Source organism: Dunckerocampus dactyliophorus, chromosome 15 (assembly GCF_027744805.1).
Source record: "Dunckerocampus dactyliophorus isolate RoL2022-P2 chromosome 15, RoL_Ddac_1.1, whole genome shotgun sequence".
NCBI lineage: Eukaryota > Metazoa > Chordata > Actinopteri > Syngnathiformes > Syngnathidae > Dunckerocampus > Dunckerocampus dactyliophorus.
In genome coordinates this window covers 25,267,497-25,294,095 of record NC_072833.1, presented here as the reverse complement: position 1 = coordinate 25,294,095, position 26,599 = coordinate 25,267,497, and the positions used below count along the sequence as shown (strand labels likewise).

At 42.8% G+C, this 26,599-nt stretch overlaps 1 protein-coding gene across 9 annotated transcripts in view; it reads left to right on the top strand.

The window, feature by feature from the left end:
* The window catches only part of sdk2b (sidekick cell adhesion molecule 2b), a 331,862-nt gene that overhangs the window by 264,826 nt on the left and 40,437 nt on the right, over positions 1-26,599 (top strand). For all 9 annotated transcript variants that reach the window (XM_054800274.1, XM_054800271.1, XM_054800269.1 and 6 more), the window contains exons 5-15: positions 7,569-7,702; positions 10,023-10,134; positions 10,204-10,394; positions 14,957-15,040; positions 15,111-15,305; positions 16,540-16,656; positions 18,835-19,002; positions 19,083-19,185; positions 19,422-19,598; positions 21,180-21,316; positions 23,496-23,643. In XM_054800274.1, the coding sequence (XP_054656249.1) occupies positions 7,569-7,702; positions 10,023-10,134; positions 10,204-10,394; positions 14,957-15,040; positions 15,111-15,305; positions 16,540-16,656; positions 18,835-19,002; positions 19,083-19,185; positions 19,422-19,598; positions 21,180-21,316; positions 23,496-23,643 (1,566 nt within the window). The remainder of the gene's footprint in view (positions 1-7,568; positions 7,703-10,022; positions 10,135-10,203; positions 10,395-14,956; positions 15,041-15,110; positions 15,306-16,539; positions 16,657-18,834; positions 19,003-19,082; positions 19,186-19,421; positions 19,599-21,179; positions 21,317-23,495; positions 23,644-26,599) is intronic.

Sequence of the window (26,599 nt, the reverse complement as noted above, 5' to 3'; positions counted from 1 at the left end):
ACTCTCCCAGTGACATGGAAGGTCTTTGCTGTGCGCTTGTTTTTCTCCGTGAAGTTGAAGTTGCTTGATTTAAAGCCGTCATGCTTTACAAGCAAGGTCTAGCCGCCCTGAGAAGGGTTCAAGCCGGGCCTTGGTGTCTTTGTTTTGATGTACAGCGCCATGCGAGGAGAAGAGAAGGCATTTGCCAGCAAACGTCATCGCTCTTCCCTCACCCGGCGCCTTTGGCAGCCTCCTTTCCGTGCACTTGGGCTGATTTGTTGTGTAATTTGGGGAGACTTAATGTACTGTATAATAAGAACCTCCTTCAGCAAACACATTTGCCCACAGTTTTCGGGCTTCTCGCAGGGAAACTGAAAGCGAAAAACGGACCTCTCACTTTTTCATCCTTGACAACAACTCACTGAGCTGGCTTCCTGCTTTTATCTGCGTGGACAAGCGGACATGGATTGTTTTCCTGTAATGCACCCAAGGCCACCAAGACCTGCAGTTGTTTGTGGAAGAAACCCGCACCTTCGTCATCCTTCACTGTTCAGGTCCTTAGACTAATCTGCAGTAGCGTCTGATCGATGAGTGACCCTCGCCTGCCACGCTCTGCTCCTGTCAGTCCGCTATGGATTCCCCATTAGTCAAAGGAGGGCCAGTGAATAGCCAAGCCTTCTAAAGACAGTGGGCAACCTGCAGTTCAAAACGGGGAAGAAGAAGATGCAGTAGCTCATCGTGTCATTAATACATGCTTGTATGCAGGACCAATGTGGCACTGAAGTGTTTGCACCCACAATGGACATTGGACCACATTTCCTTGATTGGCATGGAGTGTTGGGGGGTGTTTCTCAACTGCTTAGACTGCAGCACCCACCATCACCCCTTAATGACAATAAGCCACCCAAATTGCGGACATTTTTCTACTCAAATTTCTCAAATATCTTATATTCCCAGACAGTAGAAGAGACTATGAGGTAGTGCAACATAACAGTGTGCTAGCACAAAACAGGTTTAATGAACATTTCATTAAACATAAGACAGGGCTCTCTGAAATTCTTTTTTATTATTTCCCTAATTCCATTTATTTTTTTTACAAATTCCCTTTTTCCCGTTTTACACTTATTTTACCAACGTACAGTGTGTCCTTTTAAAATGTGTGTTCATTAAATGAAAAAATCCTTGCATTTATTGATGCAATACATCATTGACCAATTTTGCAGGGTAATTGAGAAATGGATGAAGCCTGGCTAACTTTTCTTATGGGATGTCAGCTTCTGAACACATTGCTACAAAATCTTCAACAAACTGTAATGCCCGTGTTTGTAATTAAGGAAGCTGTATTCATTCCAAATGCATTATTAATGTATGGGTTTTTTTTATGGCACACTTCTTTTGTTTACACAATTAGACACGATGTGGCAAACACTCTTATTTTGGAGGTCGGAAGTGTGTTGTGTGTGTTGAGAATGTCTGGAGACGGCTAAGACGAGTTGGGTGCAAGAATAAACGGCCCTCTCGTCTTTCTTCCAATCAGAACCTGCACATAAAATGCTCGCTTACATTAAAGCACTAAACAACAACACGGTGAAAACATGCTCATACAGCCTGAGTTGCACACATACAGCCGCACTAGCACGCTCTGCTAAACTAAGCTAACCCAGCTAGCTTGCACTCACGCTCCGTAAGAGGAGTTTCTGCCAACTTTCGCCGGGGTTTTACGTCGCCATTTTGACATGTTTAGTTCGGGAGCGGGCGGATTAGTGTTTGTGATGAGATTCCGCCAGAATACTTCGCCACACGAACGTTCCTTCTCCTCACAATGACAGCATTTCACTCACATTCATCTCCGCAAGATTCAGCATTTAACAGTAAATTCTGTTTTTATTGGCCGATTCCGCAGAAATCATAGGGGCCTCTAGCTATCTATCTAAATTATCAACAAAGTCAAAATTCCCATATCTGCACTATCCATTAGCATTAGCGATTTTATATGCTCATTTTGAACACCTCCAAATATGCTAATTAAATATAGAACTAAGATGCACATTCCACTTAAACAGATGATATGTAATAAGAATAAAATACTAAGTCAAAAGCTTTTTAAGGCTCAACAAGATACATGACTGCCACATTCGACAACTTAATGGTCTTCTTTGACAGCGGGTTCTGACAAAGTGTCGTCGCCACCTATAGGAGTATTAATAGACAACATCCTGCTGTGTAAAAAAATAATAATAATAAGACCTGCAACCTACTGAAAACAAGTCCAGGACCCACTTTTGGGGTCACGAGTACTTGTGGCTCAATCCTCCATTGAGCAGGATTTGTTATTTATGCCTCCCTGCTTCAAAGTTGGTAGGATGAATGTGATCAAATGGAGAATAACTTTGACATCAAGTAATAAAGTAACGCCACAGGCTCGCAATTCAATTCAATTCAATGTATTTATATAGCGCCCAATCACGACAGCAATTACCTCATGGCACTTTAAGCAGGGCAGTTATCCTGCTAACTTTTAAGTTGCAAAGTTCAAAATACTAAAGCAAGGAGGTCTTCCGTTGGCATCTGCAAAGTATTTAAGGTGCAATACAAAGTCCCAAAGTACTGCCTCAGATGGATGTAGCATTATGTTGTGTAGTCAAAGACTGGCCATAAAATTCTACCTTTTCATTCACATGTCAACATTTTGACCTTGTAGGTGTATTGGCTGCATCGTTTATTTTTTTCTCCAACTTCGCTGAGATTGGTTTTCTGTACAAGAGCAGCACAAGAACAGCGAGGCACAAATCTAAAGCTTGCGGCCCTCGCCGACAGAAGCGATGGACGTTTTCATGAGCTACAGTCATTTCTCCTCCTCCCTCACTCGCCGTCATTGAGGAGCACAGGAGCTCTTTCCCGGCGAGTTTGTTCAAGATGGGACACGCTTGCACTTAACCTAACCCTTCCTTTTGTAGCGGCTGTGGTGTGACTTCATGCACTTGAACTTCACAGCCCCTTCGCTCCCTGTCGGCAGAGGCCATCGGATGACCGTTGCCATTTGTGGGCCAGTAATGGAGGCCCCGGGCTAGAGAAGTGATGTGAGGACCACAGCTGAGAGAATGCCAAAGAAATGCCCCACAGCGTGTGCACTGTATGGAGGAAAGTGCTAGCAAGGGGCGAGATTTTTTTCTATGGGAAGGTCCATTCATCCAGGAGAGCATTTGCGGAGGTCACTGATGTTGAAAGAGGGCCATCTCCATTCTAGATCATCCCAAGTGTGTTTTTCCACAACAAGCTCATGTATGAACCTTGCTTGATGCACCTGTGGGGGGGTGCTCCGGGAGTACGGGATTGGTGGCACACTACTACTGTACATGCCATTCGGTCCTTGTAGAACCGGAGCAGGAGCCTCGTTCACATTAGCAGCAGGAAGTCCAGCCTGTTTCCGGTGAACGTTGGCCTCCGCGAAGGATTCCCTTTATCACCGATTCTGTTCATCCTTTTCATGGACAGAATTTCTAGACTCAGCCAAGGCGGCGAGAAAGTCCAGTTCGGGGGCCTTAGGATCTGGTCTCTGCTATTTGCAGACGATGTGGTCCTGATGGCCTCTTTGTGCTGTGACCTTCAGCGTTTACTGGGGCGGTTTGCAGTGTGAAGCTTCTGGGATGAGACTCTGCAACTCCAAATCCGAGGCCATGGTTCTCAGTCGGAAAAGGGTGGATTGCTCCCTCCGGGATGGGAGTGAGGTCCTGCTCCAGGTGGAGGAGTTCAAGTATCTTAGTGTCTTGTTCACAAGTGAGGGAAGGTTGGAGTTTGAGGTCGATAGGTGGATCGGCGCAGCTTCTGCAGTAATGCGGTCGCTGTACCAGACCGTCGTGGTGAAGAGAGCTGAGCCAGAAGGCAAAGCTCTTAATTTACCGGTCGATCTACAGGTATGTTCCCACCCTCACCTATTGTCAGGAGCTTTGGGTTGTGACTGAAAGAACAAGATCGCAGATACCAGCGGACGAAATGAATTTCCTCCGTAGGGTGGCTGGACTCACCCGAAGAGATACGGTGAGGAGCCAAACTGGAGGAGCTCAGAGTAGAGCCGCTGCACCTTCACATAGAGCGGAGACAGTTGAGGTGGCTCGGGCATCTAGTCCGGATGCCTCATGGACGCCTCCCTGGCGAGGTGTTCCAGGAATGTCCAGCTGGGAGAAGGCCGTGGGGCAGACCTGGGGCACACTGGAGGGATTATATCTCACATTATATCTCATGCCTTGGTGGAACTGGAAGAGGTGGCCGGGGAACGCGAAGTCTGGACTTCCCTACCAAGACCGCTGCCCCTGTGACCCAGACCCGAATAAGCGGAAAAAAATGGATGGATGGCTTTATGCACCAAGAAAGAAAAGGACCTTCATCCAAAAACGCTTACATAGTTTGAAGTAGCATAAAGAATTAAGATTCAGGCTGAACGATGGGCTCAAGTCCAACCCATGATTGATTCATTCATTGATTAAAAGCGGTGCCCATATCAATATGAAGACCTGCACTGGATTAACGTTACGCAGATGTTTCGTCATGTGCACTGCAGGTTTTTGGAAGATCAATGCTGGATTAGAACGCTCATGTCAAATCAAACCTCCGTCTCTTCGACTGCAATCGAAGCCGCATTATCATAAGAGCCAAACGATGGCCACACAGCTGACAGTGATGGAGAACACGCCCCTTGAGGAGAAAATGAAATGACTCCCGCTTATGATTGCATGCTAAGGCCGTCTCTTGCTTCTGGCAGAGCTGGTGTTGCACCAAAAAGCTGCTGAGTCGGCCAAGTTGTTTTCTCAGCAGCAGCCCAGCGTGCCAACGTCGCTCCTTTGGGGGAATAATGCTGCAAACTGATTTGGGTGGGAAACAAAGAGGAAACCGTGCAAATATAAAAGACAAAAAAAAAATCCATCAAATACGGACGACGTAACTGTTTTTGTTTGGGTGTTTTTTGGAGTGAAATCCCCACACTATTCCTTAGTGTGATCCTTACAAATACAAAACCGACACCAATGATCAAAATTTTCCAAACAAAAATCTTCCTAATCCTTTTAAAGAAGTCATTCAACACTGGCACCCCCCCTTAGTTATCATTCCAAAACTAAACTAAGGTCACAGGAAACACACCAGGGGCTCCCTGTTGGAATCCTGACATTCTGCGTTTCACTGCATTAAGATTTTAGTTTAATTCATTCACAAGCAGTTCCCTTGACGCTGATACCGAATCTAGATCTGGATCCTGCCTCATGTTGGTCGGCGTGTTTTTTTGCTTGTGGTATTGAAGAATTCTAGACTTTCCGACAGGCAGGACTATCTATCAATAACTAGGACTTCGAATGACATCCCATCAGACAGCACTCAGATGTCCTGTCCTTTTGCGACCAGCAGCTTGAGGTTTCGTTCTTGCGTAAGACTGTCAGCTACAGAAGTCAAGTCCCGGATCGAGTCAACCCCGTTTTTCGAAAGGTCTTCGGAAGTCACCTGGGACTCATTCGGCACGCTGGCTGCTTCCTTTCGGCTCACATCCTCGAAGAAATGCATAATTCATGGACGTGTCCGTGGATGTCGCCGCCGCTGCAGCGAGCTAGCATTAAATATTTACCGCGGATCATAAGCTGCCAGCCGCCAGCCCCCTTTAGGAAACTTCCAGTCCCTGGACAGGGCAGCGAATCCCAAATGAGCTCTAGCGCTCCAGTCCAGTTTGGTCTGTTGGTAATCACCCCAGCTGTAAATGCTAATAGCTATAAGCAGCACATGCAAGCTGACAAGCAGCACCCCCACATCTCAGTGATGAGATGGAGGTCAGGAGGGAGGAGCGAGTAGAAGTGAAGGAGCGAGAACACGACAGGGGACATACTTTTTACACCCGCGTGCGACAAGCGGCGATAATTGCAGCACTTGTGAAGAACAAGCTGTCATGTTTTGTTCCCGATGATCACTGTTTTGTTTTTTTTAGCGTGGCAAATAGCTCGCGCTACATTAAAATAAACAGACTTGTCACACTGCGCCCAGACGAGGTGGGAGGCAGAGCCATTTGAATGCTATTGATTTGTGTCGTTCACTGTGTTTACCCCCCTCTGAGAAATTTGATGCTGCACACAAGTAATAGTAACAAATATCAAATAGCAGCTTTTTGTTATTACAGAAATGCAGTGCTTGGTTTGTTTTCCACGTTCCTGATGTCTCACCACATTTGTCATCAACCAGGAAATAGCCTGCTAGCATAAAGCCTAACATAAATACGGTATTGCACCAGTTTTGTCGCTTGTGTTTTTAGTTTGTTGCCCAAGAACCAATACAGTACAGTGGCGACATCTTTCATCCTCTTCCATGAAAACAAGTTGGGATGTTCCTCTGTGTCTGACATGTTTGTTTCTTGCCCCCAGAATGGTACAGTCCTGTTGTCTTTTGTCATCCATGATGCAGGAAGTAGCCTGCTAGCTTAAAACATAACATAAATGGGGCGTTCCACCATTTTTCTTGCTTTTGTCTGTTGTCCCAGAACCAAAAATGGTATAGGCCCGTCGTCTTACGTATTCCATGAAGCAGGAAGCAGCCTACTAACACTAAACGTATCTAGGGTGTTCCACCATATTTTCTTCACTTTTGTTTGTTGCCCTCGTCTTTTGTTCTCAGTGAAGCAGGAAGTAGCCTGCTAGCATAAAACTTAATATAAATAGGGCGTTCCACCATTTTTTTTGCTTTTGTTTGAAGCCCCAGTACCAAAAATGGTACAGTCTCATCATCTTTTGTCCTCCATGATGCAGGAAGTAGCCTACTAACATAAAATATGTCTCGAGTGCTCCACAATTTTTTTTACTTTTGTTTCTTGCCCAACATTGACTAACGTTATGGTCTCATCGTCTTATGTCTTCGTCAATGAACCAGGAAGTAGCCTGCTAGCATAAAACATAATACAAATAGGGTGCCGCTATTTTCTTGCTTTTGTTTGTAGCCCCAGGACCGATAATGGCACAGTTTCGATGCCTTGCATCCTCGTCCATGAAGCAGGAAGTAGGCTGCTAGCGCGTGTTTTTCACTTGTTTGTTGTCACAGAACCAAAAACGGTACAGGTCCAGTTGTCTTATGTCGTCTTCCATGAACCAGGAAGTAGATGACAATGTAAATATGTCCGACCACCATTTTGACACTATTATTTATACCCCAGACCCAAACATTCCTGTCGCTTTATGTGGTCCATGAACATGCTAACATACCAACAGACAAACGCATATCTTATCTGGGAGTCTTTACAGGAAGTGGAGGGCCGCAGATGGCCAATTAAGTGTGTGTGGATGGCGGACAATCATGTTTCATAATGCGTACATGAGGGGGAGGAGGAGGTCAATATTTATGCCTTGCTCAGTCAGCAGTGACACATTGTTTACACGCTGTAGATCAATATGGCTAATGCGGCTTGAAGAGCGTAATTATTGTGTTCAAATGTTTCATACGCTCTCCGACCGCGGGATGAAAGCGTCAAACATGTTTAGACTCTTAATTAAGCAGCTCTTTTAAAAGTGAAATACATTCCCAAAGCTTGAAAGTCTTATCAGTTTGTGTTTCTGCGCTCTTTCCAGTGCCATCACGTTGGACAACACGCTGGTCATCCTGTCCACCGTGGCGCCAGACGCCGGCCGCTACTACGTCCAGGCGGTCAACGATAAGAACGGCGAGAACAAGACCAGCCAGCCCATCACCCTCTCGGTGGAGAGTGAGTGGCCGCACACACACGCACACACACGCACACACATACACACACACACACACACACACACACAGCAGTCAGCCATTATGCCCTAAAACTGCAACAGCTTCGGTTGCGCCTCGTCCCCACGAGGCATTTGGAGGGCCAGTTGGCAGCGGCTGCCAAGTCTCAAACTCTCCGACAGGAACGGCGAGCTGACAATTTGCCGCCCCGCAACCCAGAAGCGCTCATGTCAGGAGGCTGCAGGCAGGATTGCTGGGCACTATGCGTCTTTTTCTTTTTTTTTTTCAGAGTTATTTCCTGCCAAGTGACAGGACTCCCCCAGTCTGCAGTCAGTGGAGGTTTCTAGTCGGCGCTCGAGCAGTCTAAATATGTAACGCTCAACATACAGTACTTGCTCAAAAGTTTACACACGCTTCCTCATGCTATTCCATGACAAACTGAGTCCAAACGATGGCTCTTCAAACTTCTTCCCCCAGCGAGGGCCACGTGGTGAAAAATGAAAATGTGATGTTTTGTAAAGCAAGACATGTAGATGTGCTAAGCAGTTACATACAGTATATATTTCACCTCAGTTTTGTCATGCAGATGATTAATAATTCATATCAACAGTTTCTCCTTCAATTACACTTAGTTTTTGCTCCTTTTTCCTTTTCTGTTGTCTTTTTTTGTCAAATATTCCTTCATTTACGTTTTCTTTTTCATGGACTTTATTCCCATATTATTAGGACTTTATTCCCATAATATTTTCAGCTTATTCTGGTAATATTAACAACTTTTTCCCAGCCTAATTTCCCAAAATTTGTAAAATTTGTTTAATATTTCAACTTTATGCATCTGAAAATGACTTTTTTCTTGTAAGATGACCATTTTTTCTCTTAATATTATGACTTTATTCTCCTAATATTTCGACTGTACTTTGGCTGTTGTTTTCTTTAATTGTGTTCTAAAAATGGCATGTTTTTCCTTATAATAGTATGACTGGGTCCTCGTAAAATTATGACCTTTTTTATATTATGGCTTTATTCTTCTAATATTTTGACTTTACTCTCGTAAAATTACAGCTGGTTTCTTCCATTTTTTCTGTTGTTTTCTTGTTTAATTGTGTTCTAAAAATGACATTTTTCCTAATATTAGTATTTCTATATTCTTGTAAAATTATGACCTTTTTTCTGTACGATGACCATTTTTTCTCGTAATATTATGGCTTTATTCTTCTAATATTTTGGCTTTACTCTTGTAAAATTACTGCTGTTTTCTTCAATTTTTGCTGCGGTTTTCTTGTTTAATTGTATTCTAAAAATGACTTGTTTTTCCCAATAATAGCATGACTACATTCTTGTAAAATTATGACCTCTTTTTCTGTACGATGACCATTTTTTCTCGTAATATTATGGCTTCATTCTTCTAATATTTTGACTTTGGACACCCCTGGTCCAACCTTTTGACTGGTGCTGGATGTCAAGTCTAGAATTCTATTGATAGTTGAGCCACACATTGCAAGTGAAATGAGTGTTTTTAAACTATTTATCGATGTCAAAACATGAACCCTATTGATTTTGAGCCAGTGTTCCTCGGCTGCGGTGGCATATCGTCCTGGCAGTTCAGGAGCGGACTCGTAGCTCACATAACCGTTTTATTCGCTAACGAAGTCTCACTCTGTGCTGCCGTTGCTAACTCTGCACTTTAAGGACAAGGAATCTGGAAGCTTCTCGCGTACGGGCACCGCGCCACCGCCGAGACGCTCAACTTTTTACGATCCCCCAGCTATCCCCACGCTTCACAAACAGGAAGCGGCGAGGCAGGCTGCGACGCGGAAACAGACTGTTCTCCTGCCAAACGCTTCTTAATATTCACCGGCATCCGTCGCTCCCGAAAGGAAAAGGAGGCGCACAAATCAAACCCGCCTGGCTTGGCCACCACTCAGCAGGGGGGAAGAACGTTGGTGCGGGCCAATCGGGGACGGCAGGCGAGGCACTCAGACAGTACAAGACACCACAACACAAGCAGGACATATGGAGCGTACACTACATTTGATGCTACACGCATGCGTGTGTGCGTGCTCGACCACCTTTAACACTATTTCACTCATGATCATCTAAGGTGAGCCAGGACGATGATGAAGAGCTTTACTTTGAACACTTTGTGCACTTCCTGTCCTCACACAGGACGTTCATTGTAACTTTTATTTGGAAACAAATAGAGTGGCGTCGTTAAATCGTTCCAGTACGTTCGACTCTACCCGAAACAGACGCTAACCGAAACAGACGCTAACCCAATCCATTTTTCCCACCCCCACCCTCCGCGGACATCTTGTTCCGTGTAGATGTGGGCGGGCCGGCGGACCCCATCGCTCCCACCATTATCATCCCGCCCAGGAACACCAGCGTGGTCACGGGAACGTCTGAGGTCACCATGGAGTGCGTGGCCAACGCCAGGTAAGCGCCTCCTTCACTGACGGTCGGTCAAGAACGGGAAACAATGGCTTACTTCTCGTCCTCGCGCAGGCCTCTCATCAAGCTGAGCATCACCTGGCGGAGGAACGGCGTTCTGTTGAGCGGCGGCCTGAGTGACTTCAACCGTCGTCTGACCATCCTCAGCCCCCTGGTGGCGGACGCCGGTTACTACGAGTGCGAGGCCGTCCTCCGCAGCAGCAGCGTGCCCTCGGTCAGCGCCGGTGCTTACCTTCACGTCCTCGGTAAGCCTGGCCGTCTCTTTCTTCAAAACCAACATGATTATTTTACAATATGGAGGCGAAAGAACCAGACTGACATTGAAACGTGTCTCATCCGAGATGACAAGACTTTTTTTAAATCATCTTCCTTGAACTTCCTTGAACTGTTAATCAATGGAATATTTTTGTTCTTAGAGCATAGTCGACATAATAAGAGAAAATAAAACATATCAGGTATAGAACACCTGTTTAGAACCTTCTAAATACACCTTTGCTGAAATAATTCTGTGTCTGGCAAATTGACCTTGTTTAATTGCCTCCACTGCAGTAGTTATGTAGCACAAGACAGACATATACAGTACAGTTTAACATATAAGACAGACATATATAACATAAGACAGGCATATATCATATAAGACTGGCATAAAGAACATATAAGACATGTATAACTTAAGAAAGGCTTATATAACATAAGACAGGCATATATAGCATATAAGAGATGCATATATAACATATAAGACATATATAACATATAAGATGCATAAATAACATATAAGACATATATAACATATAAGAAAGGTATATATAACATATAAGTCATATATAACTTATAAGACAGGCATATATAACATATAAGTCATATATAGCTTATAAGACAGGCATATATAACATAAGACAGGCATATATAGCATATTAGACATGCATATATAGCATATAAGACAGACATATATAACATATAAGACACATGCATATATAACATAAGACAGGCAAATATAACACATGAGACATGCATATACAGTATAACATACAAGACAGGCGTATATAACATATAAGACATTCATATATAACATATAAGACAGGCATATATAACATAAGAAATATATAACATATAGGACACATGCATATATAACATATAAGACAGGCATATATAACATAAGACACATATAACATATAAGACAGGCATTCATAACATAAGACATATATAACATATAAGACCTGCATATATAACATAAGACACATATAACATATAAGACAGGCATTCATAACATAAGACATATATAACATATAAGACCTGCATATATAACATAAGACATATATAACATATAAGACAGGCATACATAACATAAGACATACATAACATATAAGACCTGCATATATAACATATAAGACCTGCATATATAACATATAAGACCTGCATATATAACACATAAGACAGCAATATAAGACATATATAACAGGGAATATTTCAATGTGCGGGCAAAGCAGCTCAGTCAAACGCAATCACGGTCTTCTTGTCATACGAACATTATCACGCCATTCTTCCAAAACAACCACATGCTTGTCAAAGTCATCCCACCAGTTGGAGGTCAAATCGGGTTTTGTCCCAAATCGCCATCGTTGGCGGGAGTGTTGTAGCCGTTTTAGAGAGCACAACAGCAACAGTAGCATCTCTGAAGTCCATAATGGCGCCTTTGTTTGTCAAAGTAAAGGGAAGTAGGCGTATGTGTACTCTTATACACACACATTTGTACACACTCAGTTATACGTATGTAACGTGGGAATGCCTGCATATATCATCTTTTGCCAACAAGCCAAAAGTCTTCGACGTCCACACACATACGCTGAAGCTGGACTTCTGCAAAATCTTCACCCTGGCCAGAGTTTTCCAAAAGCTCAGTTATTAAGGACAAAAACCTTTATTTGTATGTGGACAAGATGCCAAATCCGTATTTGTGTGGACAGGACCTAAAGCTATCTTAAAATGCTCAGACGTCCAAGGCTGTTGAGTATGAGCATGTGAAGGACATGTTCTGGAGACAAGAGGCCTCGAGCCTTGAGCACTGTGGTGGAAAATTTCCTTTAGCACTGGTGGAGAGAAGAAATAAACTGATCAAAGACAGTCTGGACTGGTCTGGAGCAGGCTAACTCCACAGAATACATCTCCATGGTAACTTATGTCAGAACATAGGAGAAAGAGCAGGCAGGCGGCAGCAGAGCAGCGCCAGCAGAACACGACAATAGGGGTGTTAGTTCATGTCTACACGGCTCTAATAATGCATTTTAATGTCGTCTAAGAGCTGTAATTGGTTGTTACAAAAGACCAAAAAAGAGAGAAAAAATGCGCTCCCCGCTCCGCGTAATGAATGGACAGTAAAATCAACCCATCACTTCGAACTTGGACTGCATTAATTCATTCACTCCCAGCCATTTTTCAAAGACAAGACATCCCCTCCCGTCCTGGCCGTTTTAGACGATTTTGACTCATCTTTCAAGGCACACAGAATATTGTGTTCTATTGCTACATCAACATGGAGCCTACCAAAAGAAAGGTGAGGTTCCCATCTTTCATGCGGCAAACAAGTTGGTTTCTATGTTTTTCCGTCCCGTAGTAATCAGCAGTAGAACATAGGTAAGCTTCAGGGCAATATCAGTTTGCAACAAAAAAAAGAAAAGAAGAAGAGAAAACCAGCTTTTTGTGAAAAGATATTTTTGCTCCAAGACTAAAGTGTACCACAACATAAACAATACAAAAAGGGTTGTTGTACACCAAAATAGCAATTTATTTGCAAATATAACACCATAAACTATTTACAATTTTCACATTCGGAACTAAAGTGTGTGTGTGTGCACACATGTGCATGTGCGCGCGTGTGTGTGTGTGTGTGTGCATGAAGTTTCTCTTCAATGCTAACCTTCTGCATGCCACACTCCTCCATGCTCTTCCACGTCCTCCTTGCTGTTGAGTGTGTCAATACATGTAAAGATCCATGCAGAGCTCTTATCAAATGCACTTCTGCCACCTTGTGGCCGTTTTTATGGCTTAAAACCGCAGTGACAGTGACTTCTTTTAGTCTGCAGTCGTGTCATCACCTCTTTTTGCCTTTCCGGGATTAGAAAAACGTATAAATACGTCTTTGCTATTGCATGAGTTAAGAAATGTAGAATCGTGACATTAATTTTATGACGTGATGATGATGAAACTCAGCAAAATTCTCCACTTCAAAATGTTTGAACGTACCTCATTCACATGCCCTTTATAGTGATATGCTTGTTGTTATCTTTACTGTCCATGCTGGTCATTTTACAAAAGAATGTATTGGATGTTAATGGTGGATGCAGACCCAGCTGTCAGCCATTCCTGTTATTGCTAACGATATGAGGCTGTGAAAGCGCCGTCATGGTCTGGCTGGTCTCTCTGCTGACAGAGGGTTGTGACAGACCCAAGTCATCACTGCTGCATTGTTGCATTTCACCTGTGGCTAGGACTCGCAATGTTGTGATGACGTCCATCTCAGGCGTTATAGCGTGGGACTAGCAAGCTCATCCCTGATGAGGTCCACCACAAACATTATCCCTCCACTATTGAGCCCGTAGCATGTTATTAAGAATATTTTTTATCGTAGTAAGAAAAAATTCTAAGAAAAATCTTATAATCCGAGGAATTCTAAGATGTTCCTAAGAGTGACGTCAATAAGGCCCAGGTTGCTCAAGAGCCTGCCCTTGACTCTTATGCTTGCCCCCGCAGGTGTAGGCACCATAGGGTGAGGAGCTCGGTCATCCAGAGTAGAACCGCTGCTCCTTCACATGGAGAGGCGCCAGTTGAGGTGGCTCGGGCATCTAATCCGGATGCTTCCCGGACGCCTCCCTGGTGAGGTGTTCCGGTCATGCCCAGCCAGGAGAAGGCCCCGGGGCAGACCTAGGACAAGCTGGAGGGATTATGTCTCACAGCTGGTCTGGGAACGCCTTGGTGTCCTCCCATTGGAACTGAAAGACGTGGCTGGAGACCGGGAAGTCTGGACCCGGACCTAGCGAAGCGGAAGAAAACGGATGGAGCGTCTGGAGCCAATTAAGCACTTTGAACGAGGGACGACTGTATATGTATTTATTATGTGTCATGTTTTTGACAATCTCAATTATAAGCAAGAAAATGGTGATTTACATTTTTTGTGGGATTTTATTGTCCTAAATGAAATTGCAGGGGGGTTCAAAAGTCATTTTCTTTCTTCGCTTGTTAATTTCTTCATTTTCTGCCACCGGGTGCCATTTTCACTCCTAATCAGCCTCACACCTTTTGGAGGCGGCCCAAAAATTCCCACAAAAGCATGGCCTGTGAAGTCGTGAAGGCCGGCGGCCGAGACGCGGGAGAAAGCTTAATGGCGGCGGTCCTGACGAAAGCGCTTTAATGGCCGAGTCGCTTTTAGGGGTGGCGGCGGCGCTGGAAGGCTTTGAAGGCGTCAAGGTTGCGGTGTGATTGAAAGAGCAAGGTGTGATGAACTTTCCCTTTGAATGCCGTCCTCCCGCCGCCGCTTTGAAGGTTACTGCCAAAACTGCCACGGAATACAAAGCCCAAACGTCTTTTTCTCCCACTTTTGACTTTTATGCCTTTTTGGTTTTTGCTTAAACCCCCGAGTGACGCATCCCTGAAGCAAGATCCCGTGTCTGCATGCCCTTCCAATTAAAGCTGTCAGTTGTTATTTGAAGCAGCAGAGCGTCTTTGGAGCGCGGCCGGACAAATCTATATCTATCTATTACAGCCGCGGGATTCAGGATTACATCACCTTCTCATGCCGTTCCCTCTCTTGCAGAGCCGCCGCAGTTCATCAAAGAACCCGAGAAACACATCACGGCCGAGATGGAGAAGGTGGTGGACATTCCCTGCCAAGCGCGAGGTGAGCGCACCGACTCGAAGCCGCACGCACACGCGTTCCTGACGCGCTAACCGTTAGCAACCTTCCGCAGGGGTGCCCCAGCCGGACATGGTGTGGTACAAGGACGCCACCCCCATCGACCCGGTGAAGACACCCAGGTATAGGGTGCTGGCGGGCGGCAGCCTGCAGGTCAACGGGCTCCTGCCCGACGACACCGGAATGTTCCAGTGCTTCGCCAGGAACGCAGCGGGCGAAGTCCAGACCAACACGTACCTCGCCGTCACCAGTGAGTGCTCCGCAACAACATCAAGTCTTACTCCATCCAAGCCAGAACCATACTCATTTTCAAACACCTCTCATCCCATCCAAGGCATTTTCATTTCAGAGTGAAAACACTATTGGTTTTTGATTGATGCTAAATTCCTACCGTCATCATGAGTTTGGGTATTGACTGAAAGGACAAGATGGCGGGTCCAAGCGGCCAAAATGAGTTTTCTCCTTAGGATGGCTGGGCTCTCCCTTAGAGAGGAGGTGAAAAGCACTGTCATCCGGGAGAAGCTCGGAAGCCAGAAGCTCATGACCACAGGTGAGGGTGGGAGCGTAGATCGACCCGTAAACTGACAGTTTTGCCCATCGGCTCAGCTCTGTCTACACCATGACGGTCCGGTACAGCGACTGCATTACTGCAGACGCCTATCGACCTCACACTCCAACCTTCCCTCACTCGTGAACAAGACCCCGAGATACTTGAACTCCTCCACCAGGGGCAGGACCTCATTCCCAACCCGGAAGGGTGCAATCCACTCTTTCCCGACTGTCATACAACTTCATGCCAAAAAACGAACTATCCCTTTAGTATTTCATCCTTGTGCCACTAAAATGATGTTATTTTTCTTCATAATATTACAAGCTTATTCTTGTGAAACTAAAACTTTTTCCTTTTAATATTTTGACTATTGTAGAAAAATGACTGCAGATTTTCCCATTTTTGCTGCTGTTGTTTGTTTTGTTTTTTTTTTTTTGTTAAATGATATTTGTAGAATGTGCTGTGGGCCGCACAAGGCCCCCAGGCCTTATCTTGGACACACCTGGTTCGGGCACTCCATCATGCATACAGCACAGGCCAAACGCACTTGTTTGTTCCGTGCAACAGTGAATCACGACCGAGGCAAAATCTGATCTAAAATGTTGAGTGAAAAGGGAGGTTTTACTGTATTTTTATGTAAGAGTATATGAAGAACCTTACTGATTTTGAGGGACATATGAAGCAGCCTTCATTTCTCATCTATTTTCCATTCATTCCGTGTCTGTGACCTTTCTAAGTGAGTTAATGTTTGCCTTGTCTTCCTTTTGTGTCTGCGTGGCGAGGAGGTGACAGCTGCGTCGGTGTACCAAAAGTTAACCGCACAAAAGCGCCAACTAGAAATCAGGATGCAGCTCTCTCAAACTGAATGGGAGCACTTCTCTCACTTTCTCATATTGTTCTTCTTCCTATTCTTCTTCTCTGTGAACGGCCACAGGTATCGCTCCAAACATCACGGCCGGACCGGCGGACAGCACCGTGATCGACGGCATGTCCGTCATCCTGCACTGCGAGACCTCCGGCGCTCCGAGACCAGCTATCACCTGGCAGAAAGGTTGGCCTTGCTGCACGTGCACGCAAACACACACCTGGGGATTAGAAGGTATGTTATCTATCACACACGGGAGGATAGTCTGCGGCGGCTTACTGGCTAAAGCCTGATTGGATTCGAGGCGTTATCCTGCACTGTGCTTTTCATCTTTGCATCACAATGAGGACAACATTGTCCTGCTTTCTTCTCGTGATCCACTATTGTTCACTACTCCCCTCCAGCTTTGCTGCCATCTACCCTGTACTCATCCATCTTCAGCCGCCTGCTGGCTCCTTGCCCATCCAGCCGTTCCCGGTAAAGGCTAACTGGAACATGCAAGCAGCGTGAAAGGCTGAGAGTCACAGCTAAATTTCTTTTAATTAAACTAATGAATAAATGATGGCCATTTGGTGGTAGACTATGGCACATGTGTATTATTAGTCCAAACATATGGAAATACAAGTGATATGTAGTATTGTGGTCACCAGGTGGCAGTATTGACACAAAACATTGAGACGTTAGCTTACATGACATTATGCATGAAGTCATGAAGTCAACCATAGCATGTCCCACATCATAGAGTGAAACAAAAGTTCTCCTTCCGTCCCACGTGGACGCGGTAGGTTTTTGCCTTCTCAAGTTTAGAAGAAACTAGTTTGAGGCTAACTGGTTAGCTCGCCAGCTTGCTATCTCGAGCCCCTGCAGTATAAGAGTTGTGCAATGTGTTGTAGACAAAGAATAATGGGCAAGGCAAGGCAAGTTTATTTATCGAGCACAATTCATTCACAAGGTAATTCAAAGTGGTTTACAGAAAAGAAAGCTAAAATCACTTCATGAAATCATTCCATGAAAACATAAAATAATTCTAAAATCGTTACATACAATTTCCTAAATCGCCCATAAAACAAAATAAAGATTAAAAATGAAGAGTGCAGATAAAATAGTGTCAGTTGTCATATGCACAGTTGAATAGAAGGATTTTTGAGGGTTGTCGCGTAAAACTGAAACACAGCCTCACCATGTTTAGTCCTGACTCTGGGCACCCGCAGGAAACCACTCCCTGAGCTTCTCAGAGCTCACAGTGGTTCATGTGGCTCTAAGATGTCAGAGATGTACTTTTTTAGCAAGACCATGAGAAGACCTATACGCAAGCAGAGCTGTTTTAAAGTCTATTCTCTGAGCCACAGGAAGCCAGTGCAGAGACCTGAGCACTGGACTAATATGTTCATATTTCCTGGTTCTAGTCAGGACTCGAGCAGCAGCATTCTGGATGTACTGCAGCTGTTTTACAATATTATGACTTTATTCCCATAATATTATGACTTTATTCCCATAATATTTTGACTTTATTCCCATCGTATTATGACATTATTTCCATAATATTTTGACTTTATTTCCATAATATTTGTATATTATTTCCATTTATTTTTTTTATTTTTTCGGTAATATTATCACATTATTCCCATAATATTTTGACTTTATTCCCATAGTATTTTGACATTATTCCCATAATATTTTGACTTCATTCCCATAATGTTATGATATTATTCCCATCATATTTTTACTTTATTGTCCTAATATTATGACATTATTCCCATAATATTTTGACTTCATTCCCATAATGTTATGATATTATTCCCATTATATTTTTACTTTATTGTCCTAATATTATGACATTATTCCCATAATATTTTTACTTTATTCCATCAATATTTTGACATTATTCCCATAATATTATAGCGTTCTCCCCAACGTAATTTTCCAAAGGTTACAACTTTGTTTGTTTCTCATAATATTATAATATTAATAATACATATTATCATATATAATATTTCAATATTTCAGCTCTATTAACTCAAATGACATTGTTTTTCCTCAGAATGTTAAGACATTATTCTTGTACAATTATGACTTTTTCTCGTAAAAGTAAGATTACAACTTTTTACTGCTGATGTTTCCATTTGTTTATTTTTGTAGATTTCTTGTTAAATGATATTTTTGAATGCGCCGCAGGCCAATAAAAAAACTGCCCTTTGGCCCCCCCTGCGTTATTGCTTAATGGTACTGCAACATATTTTCCAATGTGAGTGTTTTTTGCAATGGCAGCCTGTTTAGGCACCAAACTAGTCGGGCCTGGATGAGTCCACTCCTCCCAGCTGTCAGTGTTGAGAGATGGATGCTGACGTTAACCATCTCCTGCAGGGGAGCGCGTGCTGGCCAGCGGTTCAGTCCAGCTGCCCCGCTTCACGCTGCTTGAGTCGGGCAGCCTGCTCATCTCGCCCTCGCACATCTCAGACGCCGGCACCTACACCTGCATGGCCAGCAACTCTCGCGGCATCGACGAGGCGTCCGCCGACCTCGTGGTCTGGGGTAAGCGCCGCCATCGCCGCCTCTTCCTCGCCAGAGCCGAGAACTTTCCCTCATCTCTTTTCTCCTCGTCTCCTCCTTAGCTCGCACCCGGATCACGATGCCCCCGCAAGACCAGAGCGTCATCAAAGGCACGAAGGCTGCGCTGACCTGCGGGGTCACGCATGATTCCAGCGTAAATGTCAGGTAAGACATCTCGCGCTCACACATCCAGTGAGCTTTATTCATCTCATGAGCTTCCAGGGCGTCTTGGATGTGTGACAGGGAAAAAAACAGAAGAGAGTAAGAAGCTCCGCCCCCTTCACCGTCACCATCGACCACAGGCGACCAAAGCCTATATTTTTCCACAAAAAGCATCACGAGTTAACCCGACACACGCGGCCAGAACGTACGCGTGAAGGTTAAATGTGGTGTCGTTGCAGGTACGTGTGGGAGAAAGAGGGCGTGGCCATCAACGTGCACGCCATCCCTCGCCTGCAGCAGGACGCCGACGGCACCCTCCACATCTCCCAGACGTGGTCGGGCGACATCGGCACCTACACCTGCCGTGTCACCTCCGTCGGCGGCAATGACTCCCGCAGCGCTCACCTCCGCGTCAGGTGGGCCTCGCACGCACACGCACACGTCATGACGATGACTAACCTTTGGCCGCCATCACTTTCTCGCTCTCCCTCACACCTCTGATTTTTTTCCACTCACATGGCGTCGGCTCATCCTCACCTTGTCCTGTTTGTCAGCTTGTTTCAGAAATGTGAAACGTTATAAGCACTAATCCCTCCTTTATGGCGCTTCACGCTTCATTGGTTCAACACCCGACCACAGGAAGTCAATGTCCACCAAGTAGGACTGCCTAGTCATACTTGGAATATTTTTTTTATAGTTGGAGCATAGAAAACCTGTTTACCACCTTCTATATACGCTTTTTAACATTATTAGAGACCTCTAGACATGAAATAACACCCCTAGAGTCACTTTTACACTCCTATTAATACAAGAAAAAATGTATAAAAAGAAAAGACTTAAATAAAAGAATGAAAATAATAAAAAAAAAATAAAAACGATTTAAATAAAAGTGTAAAAAATACGAAAAAATAAATACAATACAAATATATAAATAATGTGTAAAAAAATGAAATAAAAATTATCTAAATGAGTGTAAAAATAATACAAATAAATCAAATACAAATTACTTAAATAATGTGTAAAAACATTAAAAATAAAAATGATTTCAATAAAAGTGTAGAAATAATGATTCATTTTTTTATTAAATAACTTAAATAATGTGTAAAAAACATCAAAAATAAAAATGATTTAAATAAAATGGATAAAAAAATAAAATCTAAATTACTTAATGTGTAAATAAATAAAAAATGAATTGATTTGAATAAAAGTGTAAAAAAAACAAAATTAAATCAAATTAAATTACTTCAATAATTTGTAAAAAAAGAAACAACAACAACATAAAATTATTTAAATAAAAGTTTAAAATTTAATGTAAATACATTAATATTTAACTCACTTAAATAAAAGTATAAAAAAAATAAATACACATTATAAGGGACTTACTGTAGCTAAAAACATTAAAAAATGAATAAAAATTTAAAATGACTTAAATAAAAGCGTAAATATAATAAAAATTAATTAATAAAAATGACATACAAAGAAAGAAAAAAATTATTAAAAAATTAATTTAAAAAAAATCCTTAAATAAAAGCATAAAAATAATCAAAATAACAGTCATGGAAAAACTGATTAGAGCACCCTTGTTTCTTCAGTTTCTTGTTCATTGTAATGCCTCATACAAGTAAAGGTACTTTTGTTTGGACAAATATAACAATGACAATAAAAATAGCTCATAAGAGTTCCATTTTATGGCAGCACAATGCTATAGCTATTCATGTAGGAACTGAAGTGATTTTGGTTATCATCAAGAAAAGCATGGAGGCTGCTAGATATCAGCTCTTAAATGAAACTCTTATGAGCTATATTTGTTATCATCATGATATTTGTCCAAACAAATGTACCTTTAGGTATACCAGGCATTACAATGGATCAATAAACTGAAGAAACAAGGGCGCTCTAACCATTTTTTCCATGACTGTAAATAAGAATTAAAAATGGCTCAAATGTGAGATTCCCGTCCTCATGGAAGTGGGTTCTTCCGTCTTGTTCCCCTGCAGGCAGCTGCCTCACGCTCCTGAGAACCCCACAGCGGTGCTGAGCACATCCGAGAGGCGCGCCATCGACCTGACCTGGGCCAAGGCCTTTGACGGAAACAGTCCGCTTATACGCTACATCCTGGAGGTGTCGGAGAACAGTAGGTTGACCACACCCACTTTTATACCTCTCACCAAAGGTTCACGGTGCTCAATTTGAGTTACATTTGAGGCCAACTGGTGGACATCTTTCTTTTTGACTGCTGGCGATGGTAAAAGTTGTGTGTTTTGCGTGTTCTTATCAGCGTTTGACAGATACATTTCAAAAGCAACGTGCTCACTGGAAACAGGAGTTTATTTACCAGGACGGACGATCAATACGAAAGCGGGCAAAGACGCTCGCCTGTCGGGATTTCAAGCCGTCGTGCGTCTGTGTCGTCACCCCCCAAAGACACAACAGAACAGAATTTGAGATCAATAGGAGCCATTAGCAGTGTCCGTCAGACGCTTCTCATCTCAGGTTGCGCGCGGTAGGGGGACGTGCAACAGAAAACATCAAGCGTGTTTGCGGCCTTGCATGTTCTTTGTGTGCTCAAAGCTTTCAGTCAGAAGAGCGCGCTTGAATATTCCCCATGATGTCTTTAGCGCCGACAGCCACACGTCACGCAGGTCACACGCTAACGGCCGCTCGTGTGGATTAGTTGCAAGAAATCATCCACCATGTCGTCACGCACATCCAAGTTGGAAACGCCTCACTGTCATGCATCTTTTACTACATTTGCAACTTTACAGACTTTTGTACATATTTCAAATGTTGGACACTAATTCTTCCTTTATGGTGCTTCATTGGGTCTATACCTGACCACCAGGTAGGATTCCTTATTAGTTAGAGCATAGAAAATCTGTTTACCACCTTCTAAATATGCTTTTAAACATTAATAGAGCTCTCTAGACATGAAATAACACCCTTATAATCACCCTTACACCCCTGTTACTCAATATAGTAGACATAATAACAAAAAATAAGACACATAACACATAGAAACCTCTGTAAGACCTTCTAAATACACTTTTTAACATTAGTAGAGCCCTCTAGACATAAAATAACACCCCTATAGTCACCTTTACACTCCTGTTACCCAATATAGTAGACATAATAACATAAAATGACACATATCAGGCATAGAAAACCTATTTTGAACTTTATTAGCGCCCTCTAGACATGAACTATACACCCTATAGTGACCTTGACACTCCTGTTGCCCAATATATTGTAGTAGACATAACAGAAAATAACATATACGGCATAGAAAACACGTTTACCACCTTCCAAATACACTTTTTAACATTAGTAGAGCCCTCTAGACATAAAATAACACCCCTATAGTCACCTTTACACTCCTATTACCCAATATAGTAGACACAATTTAAGAAAATAAGACACAGAAAAACTGTTTATGACCGTCCAAAAATACGGTTTTTACCATTATCAGAGCCCTGTAGACATGAAATAACACCCCTATAGTCACCTTTACACTCCTGTTACCCAATGGGGTAGACATAATAACAGAAAATCAGACATATGTAGACTCACACATTGCCACACACATACTCACACATTGGGAGAGTTCCTTCTTGTTGTTCTTTTTTTACTTCCTGTTGTGTACATTACTTCCTGTGGTGGCTATTGTCTCATCAATGTAATATTACTGACGCCGAATGACCAGTGTAGAACCTCTTTGAATGCCTTATATTTGCATATTACTTCATTTACACATTTTTATGCTCGAAAATGCTTCATTTAGGAAAAAACATGGTGGTGCGCGTTTGCGTGAAGATACTGTACTCTTTCTCTGCGTGTGGAAGTGCCACGACATGACCTCGTTGTCTTTTTAACTTGCCCGGTGTCCAGCGGGAATGCCAGACAGAAAATGTTGTTTGTAAGAATTGTGTCTCTAAACCGGGAGGAAGCCATCCATGGAAAGATTTTTTTAGTTTTTTGTTTCTGGGGACCTAGAGACCTACCTGACGCTCACTGCTTCTCCTTTCATGAACAAAAGCACAGTTTGACGCCACATTCGCCGATATTCATCCAATATGATAAACATTGTCATGTCGGGGGGCGTGTCGCTATGCATCTCTCTGACTGGGCGGGGTCTGGAGCCAACCTCTGACCAATCACAACAGAGAAGGCGTGTTCAGGGGAGGAGCTTGTGCAGTCTGAATGTTTTGTCCAAGAGGAGAATGCAGCATTTTTTTTATGTAATATTGTATTAAAACAAACTTACTAGATAGTATTTTAAAAGCACTTTTCAACAATTTTATGATTTTTTTTTGCAGACGCTCCCTGGGCCATCCTCCTGGCCAACATCGAACCCGAGTCGTCGGCGGTGACAGTCAACGGTTTGATCCCGGCACGCTCCTACCAGTTCCGGCTGTGCGCTGTCAACGACGTGGGCAAGGGACAGTTCAGCAAGGAGACGGAGCGGTGAGCTGCCATCCCATAATACTATCAAGCAGGGGTGTACCAACTGTGACCCGGGGACCATTGGCGGCCCGCGCCAGATGTTTTCATTGGCCCGCAGCACATGCTATAAATATAATTATTGGGGCCGTCAATCGATTAAAATATTTAATTGTGGTTAATCGCATTTGTTCCACAATTAACTCAGAATTAAGCACAGTTAATCAATTTAACTATAATAAGTAGAGATGTAAATCTCTTTGTGGTAAACGCTTCCATACGCGTCTAGATCCAGGAGGTAAGATACGATTAAGAAACGATATACAGTAGACGCCCCTACAACTTAAATAATCCGTTGCGAGAACCTTTATGTTATAGGGTTTTTATGTTATACGAAGCGTAAAATACATGTAAATAGCTTAATTCGTTCCAAGATCTTCCCAAAGTCACACCTTTGGCCCTTGAAAATAATAAGTCCACCAAATATGGTGGGAAAATATAAGAAAACATTAGCATAAACATAGTAGAGTAACATTCCAATATAAAATAAGGTAATAAATAAGATTACTGTAAATGAATAAAATTGAAAAACAAAAACAATCCTACCGTTCACGAGATGTCTTGATCAGGAGCGCAAGTGGAGGCAGGAAGGAGGAGGAGGACTAGCCTGAGTCGAAACGCGACTCAAAGAGTCTAAGGGTCAGCTGGTCTCACAGACAAACGCACACGCACTACACGGTGATGCTGTGTGCAAAATTTTAATTTGTAACTTAACTTAATTGTTGAAGTTAGTTTAAGGGCGACTACGAAGAGGAAGGAGTTTGAAGGGACAAGCCTGTCTCTCACACAAACTCACATACCTGCTGTATAAGTCAGCCAATGAGATGAGAGCGTAGGCGGTGCCCCGATAGTCAGCCAATGAGTTGAGAGCGTACGCGGTGCCCCGATAATCAGCCAATGAGATGAGAGCGTAGGCGGTGCCCAGAAAATCAGCCAATGAGAGCGTGATGCGTCAGAAGGCGTCACCAAGTGTTAGTCTGAACTTGCACCGACTTGAGGCATTAATAAAGTTGATTGAAAAAAAAAAAAAGACTTGCACTGACTTGACGCTTTACGTTATATGGAATTTCTTCCGTAATACGATGCAAAAACTTGACATCAATTCTTTATGTTCAGTGGAATTTATGTAAAAGGAGGTTTATGTTATGCGAGGTACTACTGTATTTTAAAAACAGAACAATTTGATACAGTGTACAAACGATACAATTCGATATGATTGGAGGACGACGTTTGTCGATGTAGACGTCAGCCAACTGTGTACAGGTGTCATTCTTACGGTATTTTCAAATGTGTAAGAGAGCACATCATAGCCCCAAGCATGCTGTAAGGCGGGGTTCCCGACCCCCGGGCCGTGGGAAACATTCTGGTGCAATGATACAAAAAAAAAAAAAAACACACAAAAATGAAATCATTTGTAAATACATTACAATAGCCATGCTAACATGCTAACGTTAGCATGCTAACATACAGCATGATAGCGCAATATACCGAGAAGGCTAAATGGCCCGAATGAGTTGAGCATTTTGATGTTAGAACGGTCTGAATGAGTTGAGAAATGTGGAAGTAGATAGAACTCTTTTGGTCAAAGGCTGCTTAATCAATTAATCTAATAACTCAGTGAATGATTACAAGTACTTTATAGAAATAATACTTCATTAAATAGTTAGCGGAGTAGATGAACGTCTGTTTAAGTGTGTCAAAGGTTAAACAGAAATACACAACAAGGTTACCAGACTGATAGGGCCCAGAATTAAGTCAAAACAGCTGTCATTTTATGAGAAGAAAATTCACAATTGTATGAAAATAAACTCGTAATATTATGAGGAAAAATAATGTCATTTTAGCAGCATGGCGTTTAAATATTCAAGAAAAAAAATAGCTATTTTGTATAAGTTGTAATACTATGAGAAACAAACAAAACAAAATAAAGTTGAACTTTATGGAAAATTTGATGAGGGCAAAAGTTATAATATTGGGGCATAAAGTGAAAATATAATGAGAATAAAGTCATAATATTACCAGAAGCAAATTTACAAAGATTATTTAACAAAAAAGTCAAAACGTTTGAAAAATAAAAAAAAAAGCAAAAATGAGCAAAAAGTGAGGCTGATATGTTTTTTCACCTCTATGACAAAGCTGACATTTTTTCTTGAAATTTGAAAAAGTGACACCCCCACACCCCAAAACATAACTTAACTGAGATGAATTGAGATCTATCAGTATGGAAAAGGTTATAAAGCCATTTCTAAAGCTTTGGGACTCCAGCCAACCACAGTGAGAGCCATTGTTCACAAATGGCCAAAACACGGAACAGTGGTGAACCTTCCAGGAGTGGCCGGTCAACCAAAATGACCCCAAGAGCGCAGTTTTGACTCATCCAAGAGGTCACAAAAGACCCCACAACAACATCCAAAGAACTGCAGGCCTCACTTGACTCAGTTAAGGTCAGTGTTCATGACTCCACCATAAGAAAGACACTGGGCAAAAACGGCCTGCATGGCAGAGTTCCAAGACCAAAACCACTGCTGAACAAAAACAACATTAAGGCTGGTCTCAATTTTGCCAGAAAACATCTTGATGATCCACAAGACCTTTGGGAAAATACTCTTTGGTCTGACGAGACAAAAGTTGAACTTTTTGGAAGTTGTGTGTCCCATTACATCTGCCATAAAAGTAACGCATAAAAGAACATCATAGCAACAGTAAAATATGGTGGTGGTAGTGTGATGGTCTGGGGCTGTTTTGCTGCTTCAGGACCCGGAAGACTTGCTGTGATAAATGAAAGCATGAATTCTGCTGAAGGAGAATGTCCGTCCATCTGTTGGTGACCTGAAGATGAAACCAACTTGGGTTCTGCAGCAGGACGATGATCCAAAACACACCAGCAAGTCCACCTCTGAATGGCTGAAGAATCACTGAA